General features: G+C 46.8%; 1 protein-coding gene across 1 annotated transcript in view; it reads right to left on the bottom strand.

The window, feature by feature from the left end:
- Positions 1-20544, bottom strand: part of LOC115317039 — a 97612-nt gene that overhangs the window by 56904 nt on the left and 20164 nt on the right. Inside the window, exons 5-8 of the mRNA XM_042291047.1 lie at positions 17276-17336; positions 15547-15680; positions 12547-12659; positions 6199-6362 (exon numbers count right to left, since the gene is read on the bottom strand). Of these exons, the coding sequence (XP_042146981.1) occupies positions 6199-6362; positions 12547-12659; positions 15547-15680; positions 17276-17336 (472 nt within the window). The remainder of the gene's footprint in view (positions 1-6198; positions 6363-12546; positions 12660-15546; positions 15681-17275; positions 17337-20544) is intronic.

Raw genomic sequence — 20544 nt, 5'->3', positions numbered from 1 at the left:
AAAATGAACTTACTTTTTCTCATAGAAATGCATTACCGGAAGTCAGTTTTCGACTGGCTGCTGTCTGCTTCAATTTGCAGCAGCACACTAGCGCCAGTGGAACCTCTAGCGCATATTATAATAACTCTATGCTTGAAATGTCGTGGCCACTTACCTCTATGACAATTTTCTGAATCGCGCATCCTGCTAGGTGGCTGCAGCCGCAAATGCGGTCACAGGACGGCCATCTTGCATGCCAAAAATTCATCTTTTTGGAGCGTGTCGGAGGCTGGCGGTAGCCAGATGAAGACACTTTCTGTTCGTTCGTCGTCATTCTTTGAAATAAGTTTTTTTTAAACCTTGTGTAAACGGTGAAACTTGCCCTGGAGAACGCGTCAAAATCTTTACGAGAGCGTAGCGCTGCAGGAAAAAAACACAATCTGTCGAAAGCAAGTTTCGCCGGTCTCGCAGCGTGATCAAAGCTTCCTTAGAACGCCGAGGTGCTTCGTCCCCGTGCCTTCACACGCTCGGATACCGATCAAGAATTGACGCCATGTGTATGTGTTTCGAGATTACAATGCGCGTGTAGACGTATCTGCCTCGGGAGCAGCGTTTTACTTTACTACGACGACTCTATATGTAACTTGCGACACTCGCGGTCCAGAAACGAGCTTGATCCAGTGGCGACAGAGGAGGGGGAGGGGGGTACGGCGGCGGCGATGGCGACAAAATGCACACGGCCGTATGGGTCGCGTTTCAAGAAATTTTCGATCTCGCCGTTTCCTACTTTTATGTTCGAAAACGTATCTTGCTCCACAGCGTTGCTCTATTTGTACTGAGGTGTGATCCATTCGAGTAGATTTCGAACATATATTCATGGTTAATAGTGCATGCAACCACGGATTTTTTCCCCCTTTACTGATAACAACTCGCCGGAACAGCTGGGCGATCCAGAACTCAATTCGCGGCCGGTATATGATGCAAAGACATCTACCTGCGACACACCTTCAAAACATTGCCGCGGCGTCGATTCTTGATCGGTATCGAAGCGTGCGGAGGCAGCACTTCGGCATGCCAAAGAAGCTTTGATCAGGCCGCGAGACCGGCGAAACTAATTGCTTTCGACAAGTTGTGCCTTTTTCCTGCAGCGCTGCGCTTTAGTGAACATTTCCTTTTGTTTTCAAAGGCAGGTCTCACCGTTAACACAAGGTTCTAAAAAACTCATTTGGCGAATGACGACGAACGAGTATAAACCGTGTCTTCTGCTCGCTGTCCCCAGCCACCTTAACGCTCCAAAAAGGCGATTTTTCGACATGCAAGATGCCCGTCCGGTAGCCGCACTCGCGGGGCGGGGAAGCGCGTTCCAGCAATTGTCATAGAGATCAGTGATCGTGGCCATTTGAGATCGTTAGCGTCAGCGAGTGGTGCATCTGATAATACATTTCCGTTCAATCTAAATTTAGGATTAAAAACACTTAGTTGGAATCAATGGTCGAGCTTATAATGAAAGATTTATGTTTCTAAATTTGCCACACTCCTACATTCACAACCACAGATCTCTATGACAATTCCTGGATCGCGCTTCGCGCTCCCGCGAGTGAAGCCACCGGACGGCCATGTTGCTCGTGGCATAATCGCATTTTTTCCTAGTGTTGCGGAGGCTGGGCGTGGCGTGGTGAATACACGTTTTCTACTCGTTCTTCGTCATTTGCCGAAATAGTTTTTTAAGACCCTGTGAAAGCGTTGAGACTTGCCGTTGAGAACACGGGGAAATTTTTACAAAAACGCAGTGCCGTAGGAAAAAGGCACAACTCGTCGAAATTTGCCAGTCTCGAGGCGTGATCAAAGCTTCATTGGCACGCCGATATGCTGCCGCTGCACGCTTGGATACCGATCAAGAATCGTCTCCACGGCAAAGTTTTGAAGGTGTGTTGCGCGTCGATATCTTTGCATCATATATCGGCCACAGAGTTCTGGATCGTCTCGCTGTTACTACGAGTTGCTATCAATAAAAGGGGGAAACAATCTGTACGGTTGCTCTTATGCACTATTAACCATGGCTATGTTTCAAATCTACTCTAATGTATCATATGGCAGCACAAATAGAGAAACACTGTGGAGCGAGGATGGTTTTTAGAAGGCAAAAGTACAAGACGGCGAGATTGAAAATCTTTAAAACGGGGCCCATGTGGTCGTGTGCAATCTGTTGACCAATCACAATTAGGCGAGCTGCGCTCAAACTTGATGTCGCGGGCAATTGCTGATAATGAGCCAGACCACTGATCAGTTATGAGCTGCTGTGCTGTATTCTATAAACCGTCTAACAACGAAAACAAAGACGTATTTTCCTTCACCCAATGCCGTCGCCACTGGACGCTGGATCAAGCTCGCTTCTGGACTGCAAGTGCCGCAAATTACAAATACAGTCGTCAGAGTAAAGTAAAACGCTGTTCTAGAGTCACATACGGCTTCACGCACATTTCACTCGCAAAACTCATCGACACGGCGTCGAATTTTCATCGGTACCCAAGCGTGTGAAGACACAGAGACGCAGCACTTCGGCGTGCCCAGGAAACTTCGATCACGCCGCGAGACCGGCGAAACTTGCTTTTGATGAGTAATGCCTTTTTCTTGTGGCACTGGGCTTTCGTAAAAATTTCCATGTGTTCTCAAAGGCAAGACTCAACGCGCACACAGGGTCTTAAAGAACCTCTTCGGCGAATGATGACGAACGAGTAGAAAACCTGTCTTCAGCACGCTGTCGCCAGCCTCTGCAACGCTAGCAAAAACGTATTTCGGCCACGTGCAAGATGGTAGTCCGGTGGCTTCACTCGCGCTGCATTGACCAACCGAGGAAGCGCGATCCGGGGTGCGAACGGTTCTTCGAGCACCCAGTGGGAACCTTCTGAGGGTTGTTTACAAACGGTGAGGGGAACAACAATATAGCGATGTTTATTTTTATTATATACAATGCTATGATCCCCGAGTTGCGACGGTATCATGCATGCTTGGGTATCAAACTATATAATGAAATAGACATAGTGAACAAGTGTTGGAGCTAGAAACGTGTGCAACTTTTGACCAATGAGATGTACCAAGGCGTTTGTGAGTTCTTGTTATTATGAATGTTCCTTTCTATGGTATCTATGACTAATTTAAACCGTTTATTATGAATGGGTTGTCTAGCATTTCAATGAAACACATTATTGGCGAAACCGGTAAGAACCGCTTTTAGGAACGCGTAACCGGTAACCGAAACCGTTAAAATTAAAACCGTAAAAACCGCAAACGAGACCGATGTCAAGGGGTAACGGTAACCGTAACCGTTACCGAAACGTTATATTTTTCGGTTTGAGTCCCTCGGCCTGATTGGGTAAATTAAGAGCGGTCAGTGAAGGCCCGTTCACACTCTTGCGACCGAGTAAGACCGATGGAGACCAGACCGGTTTTTAAGCCTCTTGTGACTTCTTAGGGCCAGAAGAAGTCGCAAGAGGCTTAACAACCGGTCTGGTCTCTATCGGTCTTACTCGGTCGCCAGAGTGTGAACGGGCCTTAAGAGGGTGCATGTGGATCATATGCACTATCCCACGTGTCCGGGGACAGTCTCTTGACCTCGAGAGGCGGGTCATAGAGGCTAACCGGGTGATCAAGGAGATGAGCCGACGGCTTGAGTACTGCGTGAAAGAGATTGAAGGCCTGTTCACACATACAGCGGAGCGCTAAGTTAGCGCTACGTGAGCGCTCATGTGGCGCTTCCTAGCGCGTGACTTAGTTCTAACAAAGCGCGCGATTAGCGCTTCTGTAGCGCCTTGTTAGCGCTCCAGTAGCGCCTTGTTAGCGCTCCTGTAGCGCCTTGTTAGCGCTTCAGTAGCGCCCTGTTAGCGCTTCAGAAGCGCTTCTTGTTCCGCGGTGCTGCGGATTAGCGCGTGCACTGCGGTTCCGGTTCCTGTGGTTGGGTGTGCATCAGCCGCACCATGGCGGACATGCGGGATGCTAAAATATAAATGTGACAAATGCTATAACATACGCAATTAGTGCATGCGTGTGTAGACAATTTAACGCCCAGAAGAGCCTTTTCGGTGCGCGAAATATTTCGCCACCGAGATACCGACGGGTATCCGGCGAACCTTGTTCCCAGGCTGAGGGACCGAGACACATAGCTCTTTCGAAGGTGATTATTTTTTAACTGCGTGTCTCTGAAACCAGGGTCACGCATATCGAATAGAAAGCGATGAGGTCGTACCCTCCCAATTAGTCGCTCAGAGTCCATGAGTCTGGATCGTCTGCCCGACCCTTTGCTTGGAGAGCGGCTCTTTTACTTCCTCTTCTTTCAATGTCAAAGACAAAACAACAACAACGGAATCGACGTGCACGCGCTGTTTCGCAGCAGCAAGCACGGTACAAGGAGCGTGAGAGCGGTAACAAAGCGCTTCTGTAGCGCTAACATAGCGCTAACAAAGCGCTTCGGAAGCGCTAACAGAGCGCTTCTGAAGCGCTAAAGCGCGATCCAAACCAACGCTTCTTTTTGCGCCTGTAGGTCGTGCGGCTGCGGATGTGACGTATTTTCGTGACGTCGCGCCGCTTCTTCGCTCCTTCCGGGCGCGCATAAAAAAGTTGGTTGATTTCAACTTCTTTCTCAACGCGCACAAAAACGCGCGGTGACGTAGTAGGGCGCTCCTGTGTCCCGGCCAATCGGTGGAGGGCAAGCTAGTTCCGGCTCCGCGTTCCTCGCCGTCTGGCCGCCTTCTCCTCCCTCCCTTTTATTCTCTTCCAACATGACAACGCGATCTCTCTCTCTCTCTCTTCCTCTCGCCGTCTGGCCGGCCAGTCTGCCGCAGTTGCACTTTGCTTGTGCGCTCGTGCCTGCGTGCGCGCGTGCGCGCTCGCCCGAAGTTTCGCCCGTCCAAACCAAAGCGCACGGTTCTGACTCAGAAAGCGCGCCCGGAAACAGCAAAAACGCCACGAAATGCACCACATCCGCAGCCGCACGACCTACAGGCGCAAAAAGAAGCGTTGGTTTGGATCGCGCTTAACGGAGCGCTACATCACGCGCTAGGAAGCGCCACATGAGCGCTCCTTGGAGCGCTCACGTAGCGCTAACTTAGCGCTCCGCTGTGTGTGTGAACCGGCCTTAACTGGGAAGTTTATGCGGCTGGCTCCTGCGCTTTTACACGGGGTGGAATCCGCTACAGTCCAGACACAGGTAGGAGAGTGGGAGAGAGGCTGGGTCGGCCAATGCCTAATGGCTACAACATTTGTGATTCCAATTAGCACGTGCGTATTGGAGTTGCCATTTCCACAATACAATACAATACAATACAATACAATAGTATACCTTGATTAAGGCACAATACCTGTTTGGATCCCAATACAACATATCACCTATTATATCCCAATTACAATTAACTACATTGTATTGCTGTTACAATTTGCATAATAGGATATCTAATTGAACTTTTTGAATAGGGCAATCTGTGAATTCGGCGGTGTCCGAAGTCACTGTGCTGCGGTGGTGCCGCTGTGGGCACGGCGTTTTTGCTTTACCACAGGCGAATGTTGTTTGTGCGCAGTGTGTGGGATGAGCAGTAACGCGTGCTGTCACTGAAGCCAGCGAATAAGGCCGAGTCTTTGTGATTTACGCTACTCCGCTGACCCCTAAGTTGACAGTGTGGTGGGAGCTACGCGCTCACCGGACCAATCAACCGCTTTCTTTTAATGCGCCGAGAAAACGAGGGAGAGAAGGAGACGATAGGGGACGTCGGAACGCCGAGGTATGGTTGAAGGGACTAGTGGGTAGACCTCAAGATAGACCTGTAGCTCTCAAATTGTGAACAGCGCTCCTGGTGAGGAACAAAGGATATTTCTAGGTCGCGTTTCCACTGTGCGTAGCGTTCCGTCCTTCCAAACACTCTGTTAGTGCGCGTGAACCATTAACAGACGTCGAGAGAGACTAACAAACGTGGACGGTACATGATGGGACGCTAGGGCTCCGCTTCACGTCAGCATGAAATGGTCGCGTCTCGCGGACGCTAGCAAACGCACCTTTTTTTGTGGTCGCATCTCGAGAACACTACAGCGCCTCCTGGCCGTGAGAAACAGGCCTATAGCCGCCTGTCTCCACTGCATCCGTCGAACGCGTTCGAATGGGAAGGCCAAACGCTGGACGCCGGCGTTCAGCCAGTTTTTTTTTTTAATTATATAAAGACGGTCTGCGCTTGCCTGGTACGATGCGATCTTGTACTTGTAGCCGGACTGGAAGCGCATGGTGTTCCGCTCGCCGTTGGCGATCACGTTCTGCTGGTGGAAGTGGCCCGTCAGGAAGGCCGTCTCGTTGGCCGCCTGGTACGCGTTCTCGCTGCGGGCGCTGATGGACGCTAACATCTCTGCGCACGCGCGGTAAAAAATAAATAAATAAATAAAAACTTATACGTGGTGTGCGGCCCCGTTTCAATGATGAGTCCTGAGAGTTGTTTCGGCAATGACGCGTGTAACCTATGGCACTGTATACAGAGGCCAGATTGACTAAGGAACTGTGATGATGTGTACTGAAAGGAAGCAAGAAGAAAACGACGCGGAAAAAGCCCGCGCAGAGGGTGCGACGAAAATAAAGCCGAAGTTCGAAATTAAAGGGGCACTCCAGTCGATTCTGAGATCGCCCTTTTGTGGTGATAACTCAATCTAGATTCTCTAAGCATTCCAACAAACCCTAAACCACAACCGTGCATAGGTTATTTCCTCGTTAAAAGCGTGTTCAGATCGCGACACGCCCTTTTTGGGAAGAAATTTCTTCCGAGTGAAGTGGTCGACGAAGGGTGCTTCTCGGCGAGTTGCAAGTGATGGCTTCGCCCGCGGAGAAAAAGAGGAGTCTTATCCGAATGTGTACCTTTCAGACTCTCTTCGAAACGATTTATAGTAAAATCATTCGGAATCTGCGCGTGTTGTAGGGCTTTCATTGGTCCACACAACGTAGTCCGCGAGAAAAAAAAAAAAAAAAAAGAGTCCACAAGTTTTTTTATTGCCCTGAGATGAATAGGCGGTTTTGTAATATAGGACTTGGTATTGAGAGAACTAACACATTTTAAAGAATATAAGATCAAAAACGACGTTTTCAAAAATGACTTCAGTGCCCCTTTAAGAGAACGCGAGATAGGACAAGAAAGAAAAGAAGAGGCGTTTGAAATAGGCTTATGCCCCATTCACACGGGCTGCCTAAAGGACCTGTAGCTTATGTCCCGTGGCTAAAGGTACCTGTATCACGACAAATAAGTGAAGTACTTAGAGTTGATGTTTAGTGCACTGGGGGTAGCCCGGCTAAACCGAGGGGCGAACGAGCAATATATAATGTTTGGTCTGAACAGGTCTGAGAAACATTCTCTACTTTATTAGAAGTGGAATAAGTCCTTTTAAAAATAATTAACAATTGTTTTATTGATTTCATTGCATGGTACAAGTAAAAAATCAGTTTTTTTTTAGAATGTCTCGCTGGCGTGGCCAAATTGCCCGTCGTGTTGTCTACTCCAGATTCAAAGGAAGTACGCAGTCGAGGTACGCACGGTGCGAAACGTGATCGACAACTCTCCGTTTTCCCCGAGTGTGCTCTGCTACTTTTTTGCGTCTGCCTCCGGGTTTTCTCAATAGAGAACCTCTCCAGACCGAGGTGGATCGTCTCGTAAGCTCCGGCGTTCCTCCTTTGTCGGCGGAGTTCGCCGATGTTGTCCTCGCAGACACGAACTAGCGACCATGTTTTCATCCCGGACCGGTGAACTCGAGAACCTTTCTTACTGGTGCCGCTAGTGCTGGCACCCAAGTTCATAGACCCACCAGGACAAATCATGGTCACAAAAATGCTCTGTACAGGCGACGCGGACGACGTCGTCGCTAGTGTACTCACTACTCAAATCACGAACAGCCGCCATTGCGTTCGAGCCACCGCTGCTGCCCGCTGTCGCGGCTATAAATTTGTCGCTACCGTCTTCCATCAGGTTTGTGCTCACGTTTGCTTTATAATCTTTGCCTCGAAAATATTCTTTTTATTACAAACCAATTAACGAAGCAAAAGCATGTATGCTAGATTTTTATTGGGAATTCATGGGTCAGAGGCTGTAAAGGGAGGTCTGTGAGCTTCGTTTATTCTGAACCCTCCTTTAGCTGTAAAGGGAGGTCTGTAGCTGTAAAGGGAGGTCTGCGAGCTTCGTTTATTCTAAACCCTCCTTTAGCGAAAGGGATCTTTGTGCGCCTTGTGAATACGAACTCTATGTCCCTTTACGACAAGGACCTATGCTAAAGGTGCCTTTATACGGTCCGTGTGAATAGGGTATTAGACCGAGCGGCATTTAAGAAAAGCTTCGATTGGGTGCGAGCGGCCGGCTCCGCGTCCCCCGAGCAAGGATTGTCCGAGACAAAGTCAAGGGTCAACCCACAAGCCACAAAACATCCAAGTTCCTCCGACAAGCTCATTCACAGTTGCAACCAAGAAGGTTCGAGAGACTGAGCAGTGACTGAGCAACGACGGCCATGGACCCTCCGTTTTACCTACAGGTGTGAATGTGAAATTGTTTTATTTCTTAAATTTTTCTGAGTTCTTTTTGTCGTGTGAATACTGATAATTTTGTTTTCACCGCTTTGCTTTTAATTTATTTTCAGGGAAAGTAAGAACAATACGAAGTCTTTCAATTATTTTGAGAAAAGTAAAGACCCTGACCGAGACCATAGTTCGTGATGCCTCAACGGATTCAGGCCCTAATGATTAATTTTCACTTACCGGAAGCTAGGTTGGCATTGATCGGACACGAGTATTGCGTCATAGTTCGGATTCGTGTTCAGCTAAGCGAGAGCTACAGCCGAAATCAGCATTTCTGTCCGATCTGCGTCCAAAGGTGACGTCCGGTAGATGACAAAGCAACGCTACGCCCCTGATCTTGGAGCTGTTGGTTGATGTAAAATGCGACGAAACGAGCGGCAAAGGGATAAAGACAGAAAGAAAAAGAGCGGAGTGGCGGAAACTTTAACACATAGCGCACTTACCTGTTCCATTTACTTTTATTTACTACTTACCTGGGGTTTTTAACGTGATGCACGTTAAAGACCCTAGGCTAGTGGTTGTACTGCACTAGCTAAATTTCTAATCTCCAGCTGATAGACTCGTCGCCCATTGAGGCAGACCAAGTTTTAGGCTGTATAAACATACACACAACAACAAAATACTTTCCTAATTTGTAATGTACATTTCTAACTTATAAGAATAAGCTAAAACAGAGAAGTTTTATAATACGGGGGAGCACATTTCTGATCTGACATCAGCTCGTTCTTGTTTCCCGTGCGAGGAGCTAAAATAGAGGAAAACATGACGTCGGTAAATCACCGGTTGCTGAGGGAGCTCGCAAGGGTGCACTCATACACAGTATACGAGCAGTAACGCAAGCTCACCGACCTTTGGTTACCACTGCGGCTCCACCATCCTCATTATTCTCTCGGTTAACCCATACAAAATTATTCATCCACTTTCTGCATAATTTATATAAAAATAGTATATAGAGACTATACTCTATAGAAAATTTATCAAATTTTCTTTTGTTTATATTTTTTGGCAGTTTTCTGTAGACTTTCTATAGAACTTAGTGTATGAAGATTGAATAAAAAATATATATAAAAAAATAAAGATTCTAACAAAACTTCTTCCCCTGTTTTAACAATATTAGTTAAATTTTTCGCGCAAAAAAAAGAAAAAAAAACACACCCTAAACAATGATTTTGTTTGTCACAACACGCTTATGGAGATATGCACTGGCCACTTGCCGTGTGCACATACGCAGACATGACAGATGCACACGTCGCGAATCACTCATAAGACTAGTAGTTCAGTCGTGTTGAGTGCTCCACCGCTATATATACCCTACATTTAAAAGACAATCATTTGAAAGAGGACCACCACAGAAGACAAAATGATTGCACGTATGTTGAATTTTTCTCACCAAACACTTTATACGAAATGTGTTTGATAAGGGTTGGAGAACTGCATCTTTAAGTAAAAAGAATTGCAAGAAGCAAAAATTATTGGACATAGTCGGAAAACAAAGAGCCTCCGCTAGGAGGCTCCAACTGAGAGTGATGTCGCTTCTCGGCAGTGAATCACATTGTTCTATCAAGTATAGTCTATAGAAATTTTATAGAAATACGGTGAGGGTCTATCGACACGGGCCAATATAATTTCTATAGCATTTCTATCGTGCGTATTCTATAGACTTCGGTGGAAAGAAAGTTAATTGAATATTGTCGATACGACGTGAGTGAATATGAAGTTGAAAGAGTCTTTCGATTTCTATAGGCTGCCTGAAATATTCTTGCGAGGGTTTATTAAATTGCCCAGAGACTGGCACCTTAACTTTAAGTTCCATCCTTAGTTTGAACCCTCCTTTGTATGCTGGTGGAGGTGCACGAAATAAACCTGGCGGGTTATTCATGCTAACATTGCCCGCGACAGTATACGTCACCATTTTGGTGGCATCGTTCGTACTTATATGCGAAAATCAGTTTTCCATGTCTTTCTTTTAAAAGATACGTTATCAGAAAAACAAAAAACAAATAAACAGCTGTCTAGCGGAAAGGGTCAGTCCGGATCACACACTTCAGAATGCGTGACCAAGGTGGTTTATGAGATTCCTTTTAGTAGCGGCCAAGATTACATCGGTCAGACCGGCTGATGCTTTAATGAAAGAACGCGCAAACACAAGCTTGCCGTACGCAATAATTCGGGTGGGCATCTTGTGGAGCACTGCAAACGATGGGGGTGCGATTCTTTGCTAGATTAGGCAAGGTTTATTAAGAAAGGGAGTAAGAAGATGGAAAGAGAATTAATCCAACTTCGAAGCTTTCTGTATACACAAAGCGGCTGCCAGATGCGTAAGCCTGCCATCTCTTTATCTACTAAACAAAGAAATTTTGTTTCTTGAGGGCTGTGTGTAATGAGCGATCAGAACTTTTATCAGTTACACGTGTTTAGGGGGATCGAAAGTTTGGATGATGAATCGTGTTTCATTAAATCAGTTTGAAGTTGGCGCCTGTCCGTGTCGTACGTGTGTCTTTTTTCGTCCTGTTTTGTTCGCGCCTTTTAACTTTTAATCGATATGAACCAACCCGCCCCAACCAAAGTTTTATTAAGGGGTACATTCTTATACCTTTCAATACAGGGTCTGAGCAAATTGTGGAGAAGCGTCGATGTCCTGTACCCTCCCTAACTGTGTCGCGCCGTGTATATAGGCTCTCTCAGTATATGCTTGGCACGGAAGATAGAATGCCGCAATGAAGATTCCACCCCTTATTTTGGTGGCAAAGATATTCCAACGCTGAAATTCGGATGCTCATAATCAGCTGTCTTGAGTCCGGTGCGAACGCATGCGAAAAAACATCCAAGAGTCTCTTACTATCTTTATATTTTTGTCGGTTGGAGTGCTCTTCCGGGGTTCGGTTTCAGTTGAATCCAGAATGCCGGATCTTTTTGCACAGTACTGCTCCCCCCGAGTTTCGATCACGCGACTATTTCACCGACAAGAAGAGAAGGGCAGGGACGTCTTTCTTCGATACGACTTGGACGTCTTGGATAAGACGATGTCTCGTAAGAAGTGCACTCCCAGTGCAAGCACAGCGGGAGCCAAGGAGCGTCTGCTCACCTGCCGTTCTCATCCTGCCAGTGAGTCTATCCAGTTGGTAGTTGGGGATACAGGGTGTTTTTATTGACGTCATTATGTCTACCATTTTGTTGTTAAAAGCGGTGGATGCCAAAGGCGAGCGTTTGAAAGAATCATCTGTCTCCATCAGATCCGTAGTGCACTGGGGCAACACCACCTAGACAGAAGGCCTCCGCATGGTTTCCTCTTCCTCTATGAAACGTCATCACAGTCGGATCGCGCTCGGTCGGCTATTGGACCCGAGCCCGACCTCCGACGCGCTGATTGGTCACGAGCCGCAGCCGAACACTGACGCAGCACTCGTGCCCAATCTCTCGCCTCGATCGATCTGACTATGATGACGCGTGTGGAGGCCTTCTGTCTAGGTGGTGTTGACTGGGGCCTATGGGGGAGCAAAAGGTCTGCTTCTAGCTCAGGAGTTGCGGTAACGTCAGAACGATGCCGAGCTCCGATTGGCTTTGATTCAAAGGACAGTGGGTAGACCTCAGTGCTATATGTATGTATTTCTGGCGGCAATTGCTCTTTTTAACGAGCGTCTACCCACGACTTTTTTTTTTTAATAATTACCCAATAAGAGCCCGGCGTTCTGACATAATCGCAACTCCTGTGCAAGAAGCAGACGAACTTGCGTTCCGCATAGGTTTCATCGCGGGACATTTAACACAAAATGGCGGATTGACGTCACGTGAAAACACCCTTTACTATAGTATAAAGATCAAGAAGATTTTCGAAATATTTTAAGCGGAGACACAACTATACGGAGAAGTAGTAAGACGAAAAGATGCGTTTTGAGGTTTTCTCCAGCCCTTTGGTGGGATAATTTTCTCATTATTTCAGTCCCCCCATGGCACGCTCGTGTCCGAAGTAATGGTGTTTCACTCGCTGTATTTCCAAGGACTGGGGCATTTCCAGTAGGGGTGGTTGGGCGTGCGATTCCTCGCCAGGTCGAACGTGTGGCAGATCGTCTCGAATGCGTGCGTGTAGGCTGGTTTCCAGCTGCAAGGACAGACACGAGTCACGATGGCGTTAGTTCAAACGCTCCGAAAATCTCAGCACGAGCATTCGCACATGCAAATGTGTTCTACCGATTTCAGTCTTTTCGCTCCTTCGTCGGAACCGAACATGTCTCGTGCATACAAAACATTAAAGCTGTAGTTCAAGCTATTGAGTAAATTGAACAGAATTGCATTTTATGAGAAGTTGTCCCGACGCTCAACTTGAACAGTAATTTTTAGTAATGAGTATGCGCCCAAAAACTGAGGGAGACGAGGAAACGAGAGCGCGTGGGGAGGTGAGAACGTCGAGCTCTGGTTAGACTGATTAGTGGGCAAGCCTAAAGCTAACTGCACTCATTGAACGGGTTAGAAGGCGGAACGCCGGCGTCCGGCGTTGGGCTCTCGCATTCGAACGCCTTCGACGAGTGCAGTTAGCTTTAGGCCACTAATCATTCTAACCAGAGCTCAGCGTTGTCACGTCCACGCGCACTTTTGTCTCATCCTCTACCTCAGTTTCACAGAACGCCAGCACTGTGTGCGTTAGCGTTGCGTTTTCCACACTACGCAGCACGTACCACTAAGGTAAACACACAAAGCTCGCGTCTGTTCCTATACGCTAAAACGTTGCCCGGGCCGCCGCGTCTTTTTAAAACGGCGCCTCGTCGGTCTTTTGTCCCCCTTTTTTTCTTGCGACGACACCGAGAATACATAAACTGGGGGGGGGGGGGAAGGGGGGGGGGGGGGGGGGGGGGCATCGTGCGGGCTGACTCAACGTGCCGTCAGCACACATCGCCCGCGAACACGAACAGTTGACTCGCAACACTGACATTTTGCAGCGGGCCAACAGGGCCAAAGCTCCTATTGGAGACGTGTGCTACAAAAAACGTCGCAATGGTCGGCTTTCCACGATTCGCCGAACGTTCTCTTTGACGAGTTGGATTATTTATGCTGTTCAAAAGTATTTATTGATGGGAAGGATTACATCGCAACCTGTCGATTAAAATCCAATTCACGGAGGCCACGAATGCCTCGCCTGAAACGTTCTTCCTATTACCATACCCCCCCTCCCCTTGACAATGTCCCTTTCTTTCCATCACTATATTTTCCTTCCTCCTTCCCTCCTGCCCGGTACAATGTAGCCAGTCAGAACCCAAGTTTAGGTTAAAGGGCCATGAAATGATTTTTAAACTTCTTTCCTCTTAGCTTTAATTCTCAACTCAAAAGCGAAATGAGAAATATCGTGGTCGTGACGTGTTTGGGCATCGATGGGATGACTCCAAGCTTCCAGCGTGTTTTTCAAGCCCACCATGGAACTTGTCGTCGTTCGCAAGTGATGATAAGCCGAAGTACTTTTGAAGGAAAGGAGGTACGAAATAGTGCGCTATATTTTCAAATTTTTGTACCGAAAAGCAGGCTTTAGATCTTCTGCCTTCCTTCTTTTGGCACACTAACCGATATGCGATGAGTAAAATTCCAATTTAAAATAATTTATCCCAGTCAAAAATCCACTTTATGGACCCTTCAACAAACCTCTTTCTTTCCGTCGCTCTCTCTCTCTCTCTCTCTCTCTTGATTAAAGCCGTGCAACTGCTATACTTTCGAAGTTGGGAATAAGAGGATTCTCACGCTGTCAACTTTAACGGTGTTTTTTTTTTTTTTTTTTTAAGGACGCGATTACTACGGGTTTCTACTGTGCTTTTTAGACACACCATCGGGATTGCCGCTGGAAATAGACAATCCTGGTCATGACGTCGCAAACAAAAACCATAAGAGGGAGAAACATTTTGTCGCTAGAGCATTGAAGAGAGAGAGTCCATCTTGGACAACGGGGAGCGTGTGCAATTTAATGGCGGACACCTCCCGCGGAGGTGGGGCGCCATTGCGCACGCGCTGCGTTGTCGCGTGGAGAGGAGAAAAGCAGGAGGAAAGGCGGAAAGGCTTGCAGACGACCAACGTGTTCGTCACCAACTCGTATTGCAAACACGGCCCATAAACCAGATGACGCCGATTGAGTTGTTGGCAACCTCCTGTAATACAGGCTCTCTACTCGTCGCGACTAGCTTGCACTGTGCTAGACCACGGCCCTCCATGGACGCTCACGAAATCTGTATTGGCTTCAGTAAGAACCCAATTCTTTATTTAAAAACAGACAATGTTTTTTCCTGACTCGCGTTCAACTGCAAGTACAGTAACACCGACAATGAGAAAGAGCAATTTATCCAAGCTTTTTTACGTTGATACGTGATTTTATTCCGACAGCTGACTGCAAACTTGTATTTGTAAGGTTGCACACCTTCTTCTCTGCTCACGCACATCACGCCATGGCCCAACCTTATTTTCAGTTGAACTTTTGTTTGGTCTACATCCCTCACGTGAATAACCAAAGGAGCTCTTCCCGAATTTTACAGTTTGAGTCGCGTGCGCGATTTGACTAAGGGGTGGTACACGGATGTTTTATGCGGCTGATCTCGTGTTTACAAATGATCGTAAAACTGTCTCATATATGACACTGTTGATATTTGTTAGGTACCTACACATAAAGCATGCATGGATAAGTTTACAGACGGACTTTACAAGAAGCCACAACACAGATGGAGCGGGAGGTGTCATGACACGCGACGCGGAAGAGTGGCCAAGCTACGACGCAGCTGGACCGAGAGGTGAAATCAACTTGGCAGCTGGTCAACTCTGCGGCATGTGCACTTTTCGAAACGGTTTTACGAACGATTCTTGTTTTTGACGCCGGAAGCCGAGGCGATTGCAGTAAGGAAGCATTTAATAGAAAAGACCTTCTAATGCATGGTGGCCAGCATCGCAGAGGCAGTCAGGTGAAGTCGCATAGCGAGACGTGCGGTTGCCGAATGTGGTTGGTGTCCTCTCCGACTCACAAGTCTGCACAGTCGAAGTCTCCGCAGGCGTCGTCGGTGGACACGAATCTGCAGTCGTAGATGACCTTGTCGCGCGAGTACGAGTACTCGATGAGCCTGACCGTGACGTCCAGGTAGCTTCCCACCACGCGTTGCTGCGAGCACGATGCACGGAATCAGGTTAGTTTCCCTAAAGGGACACTGAATTTCCAAAAGAAAAACATATTTTAAGCGCCTGCTTATGGCACGTACACGCCGCGGCACTGTTAACGTGTACGAGCGATCCCCAAGTTTTGTTTTTTCTCGATTAAAACTCAGCTGTTGCCATAAAAATGGCTGGTGTTGTGGAATGACCTCATGCGGGGCAGTAATCTATGGGCATCATAATTGAAAGTGTGGTGGCCTTCAATAAACTCTCTGTGTTCATGCTAACAGTGTCGCTCAGTATAGATCTCGAAAAGTTTCCCAGAAAAACAAATGCTTAGAGCAATACGTACTCACTAAAAAAAAATTACACTTTTCAGGGTGTAAATCATGTTGTGCCGCGGCTGACACCCCAAGGGTGTTAGAGCAAGAGCTTCTAAACACTCCGAAACATAATATTTGGGGAGCGACTGCTCCTAAACACTTTGAAACAAAATAGTGGGGATCTTTGCAGCCTCCTAGTGGTATTTCGTACGAGCAACAAGTTCTCACGTCAACAGGAAGGGCACATACAGACGCCGTGAATTACGCACGAGAGAAGAAACACGACCCTGTTGGCTACTCCATCACCTTATACATCTTTAAGAACTCAAAGACACTCATTCGCAGATGATCGTCCCGGAAATTATTATCAATTATGTTGTCTTATTCTCGTCAATATTTCACGTAAAACATTTCATAGCTAAGTTCAAGGAATGTATCGGTAACTAAAAAGCTTCGATAAGTATTCGAAAACTCGCTAAAACAACCTCTAATAAAGCTCTCCTCACTTTTCCGTTGCGCCCTTTTGCCCTCGCTTTTTACACCCTTCAAAAATGAAGGATGTAAAAAAAACGAACGACTTTTCGAGCACCGGCACGTTTGAAGTACGAATAAAAAATGGGGATGTATAAAATTCGAGACTACCAACTGACGATCCTTTGTATCGCCGACCACTTCCGCAGACGCATTCGGTAACAGCGCGAGAGAACTCGAACTACACACACTGCCTTCTCGAAACAAATTGAGCGAAGCCTTTCAAGATGAATTCCGACCAGAGCTCGAGGTGCAAATTGATCGCGTGAAACCGCCTTAAGGCTTAAAATATCGAGAACCATGGCCCGCAGGTTTGCGCACACTTCCCGAATATGACTTTTTTCTAGGCACATATATGGCGAACGCCCGAAGGGTAACATCACGAATGGAACTCGGAAGCAGGCAACTTGGTCGTGTGGATGCAGAGATACCAGATAGCAGCGAGTTCTGTTCGTATTTGTAGTCCTCGAGTATCGTTAATGGCATCTTGTTGAATATATTTATTGGCCACTGGCCTGCTTCATTGCGCAAGAATTACGAGAAAGCCTGAATGACTTTATAGGCTATGGTTACGTTCGTTCCCAATATAACGGCCTGTATTACAGAATACCGGAATAAATAAGTATAAAAATAAAGAAATATTCCCGCCATATATTATTATAAAGAAAAAAAACGACGCCTTTCTCATTCCGATTTGTGCCAGCAAGTACGCGATCGATTGTTGTCCCATGCATGAAAAAAGTTCCCTTACGGAGTCGTTGTCGCTGCAATCCATGAAGGAGTTTTCATTACACATCCTCGTGAAGTTGAACCTGGAAGAACATTAGCGAAACCAGTCTGAGAGAGCGAGAATGGAAATAACTGGAAGCGAGTCCGAACACAATTTATAATTTGGAAGGCAGAATTCAAAATGCGCTGAACTCTACACGCTGCTTCCAAACATGTTGGCGTTTGCCCGCACCAGGCCACTGCGCGTGCGCAGACACGGAGCTTCACTTGAGGCGCATGCGCAGTACTGACGGCGCCGTGACGTCAGGTTGGCGTACACACAGCATGCTATGTGCACGATAAGGCCACCACATTGCCAAGATTATGTCTCCATCTTCGAGGTAAAGCGAAAACAAACCTATTGTTAGAAACGGGCAGAGATGACCAAGTTGCTTCGTAGGCAAATATGGAAAAGGGTTAAAAACGACAGGGACAAAGAAAAGTGGAAACAACGCAAGGCGCTTTAGTGAAAACAACGCAAGGCGCTTCGTGTTGTTTCCACTCTTCTCAGTCCCTGCCGTTTTTGGCGCTTTTATATTCGCGACTCCAGCAAAACGGACGCCACCAAGCGGGAAAACCGGGAACCAGTGGGTCCAGGTCGCTCCGCGCCCCTCCGCATCTCTGGTGGCTTTCGCGGACACGTGTTGTCGGCGCGACGGCGAACAGTGTAATTTCACGAAGGTCCGAAAATTTCTTAAGTTTGCCTGAGTGTTCATTAGTGTGGCGAAACCTCAGTAGATTGTTTGCTTCCATCACGTGTTTTCGATTTCTTGGATGGGGAGGAATCGCGGAAAAACGTTTTGATTTCTTGTCTGTCTCGAATCATGAGGGGTTTCTTAATGAGGATTTAGAACAGTGGGAGGACGACAGACGAGGCATTTCACTGGAGGGAACACCAATGCTGCAGTCAAGTGAATGGGAAGATTTGATAGCTGCTTTTCTTGAGTTTGGTTGTGTTCGATTAGCCTCAAGTTTGAGCCACCCACGCCGGTCGGTGCGTCGGCTATTCATCTTGGCTGCTTTTCGCCGAAAAATCCTCTAAACCACTCTGAAGGAGTTGGGCTGATTTCGCTATTCCTTGATTCAGGAAACCTGCTCGCTGCAAATGATGAGTGAGGGAAATTATCTGTTTTCAAAAAGTGGGGGACGTGTCTCGCAACGTTAGAAGCTGTCACGGCATTATGATCTATCGCGCCTCCAATATTTATATTATACCTCCGTCGAATTAAGCCAGCAGCAATAGACGTCTACATTGCTCAGGACGACCACAAAAATACTCATTTTTTCCGTTCAGGATTCGAAGTCAAGTTCAATGCCCAGAGAGGTTCTGCGTGAATCTCCAATAAAGACTCTTCAGTTTGTCCGCATTCGTCTCCGTGCTACTGGCCAGAACCATTCGGTTAAGTGTAACCTAGTATCTCTCTGTCTGTCAAATATATTTTTACTCAGCAGTTCACATAATAGCTAGTTAACTAAGCTCATATTTTGAACCGAACATTATACTAATATCGCTTTAGTGGGACCCCCCCATAGTACGTAATATAATACATAACCCGCTCGTCAAAATGACTTCTCGATTGCTACTCAAACCTGAATTGAAATACGAGTATCGGCTGCTTAGTGGGGTGCCGGTGGGTTAACATGCTCCTTGGCTCAAGAAGCGCTTGCTTAATTTTCGTAATTTTCCTGCAGCCTGTGTTGTTGCCCGAGCATACGAATGAAGCTGTTTCTTAAACGCGGATACGCACGAAAGCTCGATGTCGCGGACAGATAAGTCGCATGGTCGAGGCATGCGAGTTGGCTGAAAATTACTGTCGGTGGGAGAATTCTGCATTCATTGCCGCTTTCCTTAGATGATCAAAACTGATTAGTATATTACCGTCTCTCCAGAGCCCATAGTTTCGGTTTCGAACGAAATCTCCGAAACGAAAGTTTGACATGAAAAGAACAAAAACACATTTGGAAAACAAAACTATGCTCTGCAAGTTTATGTGCACCGGCTACACTTAACCGTCTCAGTTCAAATACCTATAAAATTGGGCATTAAACAAAAGAAAATCTGTTAAATTGAACGCGCCACCTGTTCAGGCGGCCCGGCCGAGCCGACGCGACCTGGACTCAGCCGCCATGTTTGTTTGGTGGTGGCGCCCCCTATAGGTCGCTGGAGTCGCGAATATTTGACCATTTTTAGAACGCTAAATGAAAAAAAAGAAAGGCTTCGATAACGAAACGATAGAAACGTCGGTAAGCTGGCGAGTTAAATCGCAGTTACTCGAGACGGGGAAAATCAAGCCAACGACAAACTCGCTCCAAATCTAACTACATTTTGTTTTGGAGCTTCTGTTAGTTCCTAACACACACTGCACACTAAACAAATGTACATTCGTATGGGTATAAACCAGCGTGTCACGGTGCTAAAACATCGAGAATGTTGATGCGGCGCTCTCGGGTGCTGGTGAACACCCTAAAAGTAGGAATACAGGTGGTTCCAACAGCACCCTAAAGATCAGTTTTCAGCGAAAAGTTCACAAAAAACGCAGACCAGATGCAGTTATCAGGCGCGCAGAAGCAAGGAGTTCGTAAGTCGTAAAAAAACGCGCGAGACGGGAATCGCGACTCCGATGGCTGAGCACCTCATATCCTAGGCGATTTAAAGGTGCTAATTGCGCCTGTGACTGCATCAACTAATAATAAGGAACTCATACTTGTGCGGTACTCGTAGCAACACTCGTAATCGATTACTTTTCGGGGTAGTTTAGTAATCGTGCGACGAAATGTCTTAGGAAGTATTCGCGAGAGCAATCTGCTTACCTTTGCAAGTACAAACATTACTCGTAGCCGTTACTCTTTGCTAATGGCGCCCTCGGTTTGTCCGAACTTCCTACCAAGGAAAAATCTTCTTTTGAAAAACTCAAGTATCCGAAAGGTAACGGTCACTTTTTCAGGTCCATTACTTTCCTTCTGAAGTAATCGAGTAATCTCGTTGAACACCTTTGAACCGAAAGAAATTGTAATTGTATCCGATTACTTTTTTTCGAGTAACGTGCGCAAGACTCCATATACGTTGTTGTTATATTTTAGTAAAAGAAAGTGCAAAAAAGGACTTAACGCCGATGGCTTATTTTTTCTAGCACCTCGCATTTTGACGAGTATTACACGGAAGGCATGTTTTTTTGCCTATCTAGCGGCCGTTTGTTTCCCTGCATGGTGCTAAAGTGTCAAAATGACACAAGGAGAAAACCACAACGGCTG

This window comes from Ixodes scapularis, unplaced genomic scaffold (assembly GCF_016920785.2).
Source record: "Ixodes scapularis isolate PalLabHiFi unplaced genomic scaffold, ASM1692078v2 PGA_scaffold1__304_contigs__length_218370807, whole genome shotgun sequence".
Lineage (NCBI taxonomy): Eukaryota > Metazoa > Arthropoda > Arachnida > Ixodida > Ixodidae > Ixodes > Ixodes scapularis.
The sequence above is the reverse complement of the archived record's forward strand: the minus strand, read 5'-3'. Positions and strand labels throughout refer to the sequence as shown.